General features: G+C 53.9%; 1 protein-coding gene across 1 annotated transcript; it reads right to left on the minus strand.

Moving 5' to 3' along the window:
• Positions 1–1,090: 1,090 nt before the first annotated feature.
• Positions 1,091–7,902, minus strand: Decr2 (2,4-dienoyl CoA reductase 2, peroxisomal). Its single transcript, XM_013011134.1, has 9 exons — positions 7,779–7,902; positions 7,330–7,398; positions 6,460–6,511; positions 5,297–5,432; positions 3,660–3,784; positions 3,487–3,580; positions 3,209–3,313; positions 2,701–2,906; positions 1,091–1,287 (listed from the first exon to the last, which is right to left on the minus strand). The coding sequence occupies exons 1-8, from the start codon at positions 7,856–7,858 to the stop codon at positions 2,701–2,703; spliced, it is 867 nt and encodes a 288-aa protein (XP_012866588.1). The 5' UTR covers positions 7,859–7,902; the 3' UTR covers positions 1,091–1,287.
• Between the last annotated feature and the right edge of the window lie 206 nt (positions 7,903–8,108).

The following is an 8,108-nucleotide window of genomic DNA, read 5'->3' on the forward strand; positions in this document are numbered from 1 at the left end:
AACTACTATTTTTAAGCCAGGCATCAGTGTCCTAGCTACTCAGGAGGCAGAGGATGAGGATCGCCATTCAAAGCCAGCCTGGGCAGAGAAGTCCCTGAGACTTTTTTTTTTTGGTTCTGGTTGTGGTTCCTGAACTCTGGGCCTGGGCGCTGTCCCTCAGCTCTTCAGCTCAAGGCTAGCGCTCTATCACTTGAGCCACAGAGCCACTTCCGGCTTTTTTCTTTTTGCTTATGTGGTACTGAGGAATCCAGGGCCTCAGGCATGCAAGGCAAGCGCTCTACCACTGAGCCACCTTCCCAGCCCCTCCCCGAGATTCTTATCTCCAATGAACCACAAGAAAACCAGAAGTGGTGCTGTGGCTCAGGGGTAGAGTGCTTGCCTTGCATACATGAGGCCCTGGGTTTGATTCCTCAGCACCACATAAGCAAAAAGGAAAAAGCCGGAAGTGCCGCTGTGGCTCAAGCAGTAGAGCACTGGCCCTGAGCTGAAGAGCACTGGGACAGTGCCCAAGCCCAGAGTTCAAGCCCCATGACTGACAAAAAAAAAAAATTTCAGCAGCTTTTGAGCTGGCTTTCAACCTTGATCCTCAGAGCTCCTGAGTAGCTAGGACTACAGGCATGAGCCACTGGCTTTTGGTTCAGTTTTTGTCAGTCTTAGGGCTTAAGCTATGGGCCTGGGCACTGTCCGTAAGCTCTTTTGCTTAGAGCTAGTGCTCTAGTACTTTAAGGCACAGCGCCACTTCCAGTTTTCTGGAGGTTAATTAGATTTAAGAGTTTTTTGAACATTTGAATTAGAACTTTTACTTTTGTTGGTCGTGAGGCTTTAACTCAGCCTGGGTGCTGTCCCTCAGCTCTTCAGCTCAAGACCAAGTGCTCTACCACTTGGGCTACAGCACCACTTCCTGTTTTCTAGTGATTATTGGAAATAGGAGTCTCACAGACATTCTTGCCCGGGCTGGCTTTGAACCTCGATCCTCCGATCTCAGCCTCCTGATTAGGTAGGATTACAGGCATGAGCCACTGGCACCCAGCTGAATTAGAACTTTTAAAGCAATTGATATTTTACATAAATTCAAAACATAAGTCAAGAAGTTATTTTATATTTTAATCTGCTGTGGGGAAAAAATTCCAGTCTGATTTATTCAATGGAGGGGGGTCCCCAAAAAGTATGTCAGAGCGGGATTCACCTTGCCTTCTTGAGAAACAAGTTGAGGGGTTCCAGGTCCGGTTAGGGAATCAGAGGATGCTACAGAGACAGACGCAGGGTCTGGAGAGGTGACCTCTATCCCTGACGGAAACACAGTGAATCTTTTTAATCATCTTCCTTGTAAAGTCTTCTGTAAAGCCCAACACATACGTATTTTATAGTAGTAGTAATTTTTTTTTTTTGGTTGGTCATGGGGCTTAAACTCGGCCTGGGCGCTGTCCCTCAACCCCTCAGCTCAAGGCCAGTGCTCTATTGCTTGAGCCACAGCACCACTTCTGGTTTTCTGGTGGTTCATTGGAGATAAAAGTCTCACAGACTTTCCTGCCCGGGCTGACCTTAAACCTCAGACCTCAGCCTCCTGAGTAGCTAGGATAAGAGGCGTGAGCCACCAGTGCCATGCTAGTAATTAAAAAACAAAAAAGCAAAAATACTTTTTTTTTTGGTCAGTCATGGGTCTTGAACTCTGGACCTGGGTGCTGACCCTGAGCTCTTCAGCTCAAGGCTAGCGCTTTACCACTTGAGCCACAGTCCATTTCTGGTATTCTAGTGGTTTACTGGAGATAAGAGTCTCAGGACAGACTTTCCTGCCCGGGCTAGCTTTGAACCGTGATCCACAGATCCCAGCCTCCTGAGTATTTAGGATAACAGGCGTGAGCCACAGGCACCTGGAGAAAAATGCACTTTCTGGCAAAACCCTAGGAACGGGGTTCATACAACTGAATGGACAAGTTGCAAGCTGGGCTTATTGCTTGGTGACCCCAACCTGGGATGGGCAAAGGGCATGTGTGGCACTTCAAGGAAGGGTTAGGTTGTGGAGCTGCAAAGTTGGGGTCCAGTGCGCTTGGCCTGACTGTAAGCCACGGGAGGGTGGGGGACAGAAGGCCTTGGACGTGTATTTTCTATCAGTTTTATACCAAACCAGTTGTGGTTCATGCTTGTAATTCCAGCACTTGGGAGGTTGAAGCAGAAGGATCTCAAATTCCAAGTCAGCCTAGGCTACATAGTGAGACACTGTTTTAAAAAAAAAAAACAGTTGTGCCAGGTACCCGTGGCTCATGCCTATAATCCTAGCTACTCAGGAGACTAAAATCTGATGAGCAGGAAAGTCCATGAGGCTCTGATCTCCAATAAACTGGCAAAAAGCCAGAAATGGAGGTGTGGCTCAAGTGGTAGAATGCCATCCTTGAGCAAAATAGTAAATAGAGATTAGTGAACATTCTGGCCGTGAGTGCAAGCTCCAGTTCTACACACACACACACAAAGTTGTATTCCTCCAGCACCTGCCTCCAACAGGATCAGGGTTCAGGGTCACTAGAAAAGACCAGGGTTACCTCGCTCGCCTCCCCGTTCAGCCTGGAGAACTGGCTGTCTACCCCCCCCCCCCCCGGCAGCACCTTGGCTGTGGCCAAACAGACAGGGCAGAGACCTGCCCACAGGGCCACACCTGGCAGGGTGCTGGCAGGGCTGACCCCAAAGGCAGGAACAGCACCTTACCTAGAGCTTAGCAGCGTGGGATTCAACCTCCACCAGCCCCCGGATGTCATTTGGGAATGTCATCCAGCTCCCCCCATCCACCACGAGCACCGTCCCGGTCACGTAGGAAGCCAGGGGGCTTGCCAGGTAGAGCACACTGTGCGCGATCTCCGTCTTGCTCCCCAGCCTCTTCAGTGGGCTCAAGAGACCAGGAGCATGTAACCTGCCTGGGGAGCCCCCAGGAAACAGCAGCAGGCTCAGGCCCCATGCACCCTGAACCCCAGGGCCCTACCATCCCAGGCAGCTCCTGAACCACACTGTTAGTATCTTCAAGGCAAGTAAGAGTGGCCAGGTATGGAGTAATGGAGATGTGGGACAAGGGGCCTGAGTGCCCACAGGCAGTGACAGTGCAGGAGCCCTTCAAAGTGGGCCAAGCTACACAGAGTAAGAGGCCAAAATCCTGAGCGGCAGAAGCCAGGCAGGGCTCTTCAAATCCTGCATGGTTCTGGATGCATTCCAGGCTCCTTACCCAGCCTGCGGAGTCCCTCGGTTCCACTGATGGGACCAGGGGCCAGGCTGTTGACACGGATGTTCCTGGGACCCCACTCCACAGCCAAGTGCCGTGTCATAGCATCTGGGTGGAAGAAAGGCAGGTAGGAGGCTCTGCCTCCTGAGGTGGCTCTGCGGCCAGAGGGGGCTGAAGGCCAAGGCCAGGCCCCTCTGCTGCCCACAGCTAGACTCAGCCTCCAGGAGACTGCGGGCCTCCAGGGATGGTCGGGAAAGACCAGGCCAAAGGGGTGTCCATACCCACAGCTGCCTTGGCAGTGCCCGCATGCACCTGCAACAGCTGTCCACGGAAACACAGGGTTGCAGTGATGTTTACAATCACCCCTCCATGGTCCTGCAGCACACAAAGGGTGGGCAGTAAGCAGGCAGCAGGAGGGAGGCACCTTCCGGAAGCAGACCCACCTGGCACCTACCCGGAAGAACTTCTCATAGAGCACTCGAGACACATTGAAGGTGCCGATGGTGTCGATGTCAACCACAGTCTTGAAGGCATTGAAGGACAGTGCGCCAGCAGGACACAGGAAGTTCCCGGCCGCACCTGCAGAGTAGTGGACAGCAGAGGAGCTGACACCCTGGGAAGATGGACTCAGGGGCTGAGCTCCTGGGAAGAGGACCTTGATGCGGCGTGGGTGGTGACTCCCAGGCTAGGCCAAGTCCCACAGGGTAGGCAGTACTTGGACAACTCCTGATTGACAGGAATAAGACAAGATGTTAAGTTATCCTCTAAAGAAGTTGAAGTCCAAGGGCTGGGAAGGTGGCTCAGTGGTAGAGCGCTTGCTTTGCATGCATGAGGCCTTGGGTTCGATTCCTCAGCACCACATAAGCAAAAAGCCAGAAGTGGCACTGTGGCTCAAGTGGTAGAGCGCTAGCCTTGAGTTAAAGAGCTGAGGGACAGCGCCCAGGCCCAGAGTTCAGGCCCCACAACCGGACCCAAAAAAAAAAAAAGAAGTTGAAGTCCGAATCTTTGGTATCTATGTATGACTGTGATCTTGTTTGGAAATAGAGTTTTGCAGATGTTATCAAGATGAGATCATACTGAATCAGAGTGAGCCCTAAATGCCATGCATGACTGGTACCCTTATGTAGGTGAGAGATGGGGAAGTAGCTCAGTGATAGAGTGCTTGTGGTACAAGTAGGTCCCTGAGTTCAATCCCCAGGAAGGAAGGGAGGGAGGGAGGGAGGGAGGGAGGGAGGGAGGGAAGAGAGGAGGAGAGAGGAGGGGAGGGCAAGAGAGAGGAAAGAAGGGGAGGAGCAAAGAGAGAAACAAAGGAGGGAAAGAAAGCCCAGAGATGCACAGAAGAGCTGGGCACCAAGAGCTCGCCCTTGTCATTCTAGCTACTTAGGCTGAGATTGGGAGGGTTGTTCTTCCAGGATAGCCTGGGCAGAAAAGTCCAGGGCATGCCATCTCAATAAAAGATGGACACGGTGGTCTATACTTGTCATTCTAGCCATATTGGGAACCCTAAAATAGGTGGACGGTGGCCCAGGAGTGTATCTGGGCAAAATATAAGACCCTATCTTAAAAATAACCAGTGCAGGCCGAGTGCTGATGGCTCATTCCTATAATCCTAGTTACTCAGGAGGCTGAGACCTGAGGGCCATGGTTCAAAGTCAGCATTGGTAGATAAATATGAGAGACTCTTATCTCTAACTAACCAGCCAGAAGTGGAAGTATGGCTCAAATGGTAGAGTGCCAGCCTTGAGTAAAAAGCTAAGAAACCATGTGCTGAGTTCAAGGCCCCGGGCTTTTTTTTTTAAGTGGAAATTCCAGGACACAAGGACATTCCTAAATTTGGAGCAGTCATGTTCACAAGGCATCTACATGAGCTGAAGCTGTGCTGACCCCTTACCTAAAAAAACAAATGATGAGTTTCAGGTCCGAGGCCGACAGCCTAGGCTTTGCTTCAGGAAGATGAAGGGGCTGTAGCTGGACCTAGGGCAGGCAGCTAGGCTCTCTGATATGCTCCCTAGCCTAGGACAAGAGCTTCAGTGCCTCCAGATAGCACCTCCAGCTTGTTCTAAGTTTATGGCCCCATTCAACATGACTCACAGTTAATAAGGATATCAATTTTGCCAAATTTCTTCAGTGCCTGGTCCACGGCAACCATTACAGCTGGGGGGGAACGAACATCCATCGACAGAGGGAGGCACTGCTGGCCAGTAGCAGCTGCCAGCTTCTCAGCAGCCTAGACACCGAACAGAAAGAAACCTGGCACAGTCCAGCAGCCTCAGCACAGAGAAGCAGGTTCCAGAAATTGATGTGGGGACTAGCGGTGTGGCCCAACTGGTAAACCATTGCCTACCAAGTCCGTATGGCCCTGAGTTCATCCCTGTACCTCCCCCAAAACCAAACAAATGAAAACACCTTTGATACTGGGAGCACTAGTGACTTCATTGCTGGAACGTGGAGAGCAATGGCATGCTGCCCCGCGAAGGCCGTAGACATCAGAGATCTGAGGCTCTAGGCCTCAGGGTCTCCCCCAGCTGGAGGCCAGGGAAGGCTTACTCTGTTTGGGACCCAGGTTTGCTGCTACACACCACTCTGAGAAGATAAAGCCTAAAAGTGGTCAATCCCTGGGGCACACACCTGATGAATCTTGGTAAGATACCCGTGCCCTCCGCCATTTGAAACTTGTCCCACAACTCTCCCTTTACATCATCCTATCATCCCTGGACAACAGAGCTCCCAGCTGGCTTTTTTTTTTTTTTTTGCTAGTCCTGGGGCTTGAACTCAGGGCCTGGGCAAGGTCCCTGAGCTTCTTTTGCTTCTTTTGCTCAAGGCTAGCACTCTACCACTTGAGCCACAGCACCACTTCTGGCTTTTTCTGTGCATGTGGTACTGAGGAATTGAACCCAGGGCTCCACGTATGTCAGGCAGGCAAGTGCTCTCCCTCCGAGCCTCATTCCCAGCCCCCCACTGGCTTCTGCCCTCAGCTGAAGACCAGAGGCAGGGCGGTGAGACCTCCTCCCAGGCCCAGCTATCCTCCCCGGGGGCAGGTGATGACCCTGATAATGCTGGCGAGCCCAGGGAGCTCTCCTGAGGCCAGGCTGCCTCCCAGCCTGGGACCTCACAGGCCCACTGCCTGGACTCTGAGCAGAGGCCACTTCAGAGACTCCACATTTGAGAGCAAACAAGGCTTAGTGTTACCATTCCCTGGACCTAAGGACACTACCCCCTCCCTCAACAGCCCAGGCTCACAGAAGCCCTCTCACCGTGGACACTCTCGGGAAGCTCCTGCTGGCAAGGACTGTGTGGCAGCCATGCCTGCAAAACCAAAGACAGGTCAGAGAGGGACAGCAGCACAGCGGTGCACTCCTCCTCCCAAGGTGCTCAGGCAGGGGTAGGGCTCAAGGACTAAAGCCTGGCCGGCAGAGGGCACAGGGGTTGAGCCGGACTGAGTACTTCTGCAGGGACCTCAGCTGGATGGTAGGGTTGCTCACTGCTGGGTTTCTGAGTTGGGATATTTTGCCCCAAATACCATGGCCATGGAAAAGGCCACCAGGTCTAGACACCCATGTCGGTCCCCTGGTGCAAACTCCCTCACTGGGGTGGGTTGTGGAGGAAAGCACAGAGATCTTATTTCTGAAGCAGGCATGCTCCAACACCGTCTCTGGAGAAACTCAGTCCCATGGTGACAATGGGGTTACCACCCATTTAAACAGGTTCAAAGGAACTGGGGCATATCATATAACATGCAGAAAGACCCTGAGCGCCGACGGACTTAGGCTAAGAAGTTCACAAGCACTAAGTCACCAGCCTGGAAGATCAGTCCACCTGCAAGGCTGAGCCTTAAAGTCGATCAGCCCACCTGCAAGGCTGAGCCTTAAAGTCTCTTCCAGGGGGTAGGATTCATGAGGGGCCCTGGAGAAGGGCCTTTCTTCCCACACTCATTCTGACAACTGGGTGGTGTTGGTGTCCCTGACCTGGCCACAGAACGTGTGACCAAGAGACAGTTTGTGAGTCTGACATGGTCCATCCTGTCTCCAGTGGTGTGAGGCCTCAGGAGGCCCTGGGTCAGCGTCTCCAAGAACCAGCAACATTTCAGAGGTGAAGGACAGGAAGGACTTCCAAACAGTGCTCACCTCATGAAAATCTCAGCAATCCGGAACCCAATCCCAGAACCACCACCTGTGATAAAGGCCACTTTGTCCCTAGAACAAGAAAAAAAAGGGGGCTGAGGATGTGGCTCAGTGGTAGAGCGCTTGAGCACAGGAAGCTGAGTTCCCAGGACTGGCGGGGAGGGGGGGGAGCTATTTACAAAGGTCAGTATCAACCGGTGCCAAGCCTCGGCGCCCGAAAACGCTGCTGTGCACACAGCTCTGAGGAAGGTCATCAAGAGGCACCTGATTTCCAAACGCTTCCTCCCGCGGGCCCTCACCGCTCCCAAGGCGACGCCAGCCCGCAGGACACTCTTGGGCTAGCCACAAAACCCCAAGCGGACCAGGGGCAGAGTTCAGGCCCCAGCCGTGGCCAGCGCCCCCCACCCCGTCCCCGCGGGCGGCCTGCCCGGCCCCGGCCCCCAGGCGCTCACCGGAGCAGGTCCGGGCAGAAGAGGTGGCGGTACTCGGGGAGACAGTCGTCTGATTCGACGTCCGGCGACGGCGGGGTCATGGCGCCGGGAGTCAGCAGGTCGGGGCGCCGGGGACTGACTGCGCCCGCCCAGCGCTCCAGCCCGCCCTGCGCGCGCCCTGCGGTTCAGCCCGCCACGAAGCAAGCCCCGCCCCGGGCCCCGCCCCCCGAAATCAAACCACGCCTCCTCCAGGGCCCCGCCCTCCAGAAATGAAGCCACGCCTCCCGGACCCCGCCACTGGCTCCCTCGCAGCGCGCGGCCTGATGGGACCGCGGGCCGGGGGCGGGGTCG

The sequence above is a fragment of the Dipodomys ordii genome, unplaced genomic scaffold (assembly GCF_000151885.1).
Source record: "Dipodomys ordii isolate 6190 unplaced genomic scaffold, Dord_2.0 Scaffold14, whole genome shotgun sequence".
In the NCBI taxonomy this organism is placed as follows: domain Eukaryota; kingdom Metazoa; phylum Chordata; class Mammalia; order Rodentia; family Heteromyidae; genus Dipodomys; species Dipodomys ordii.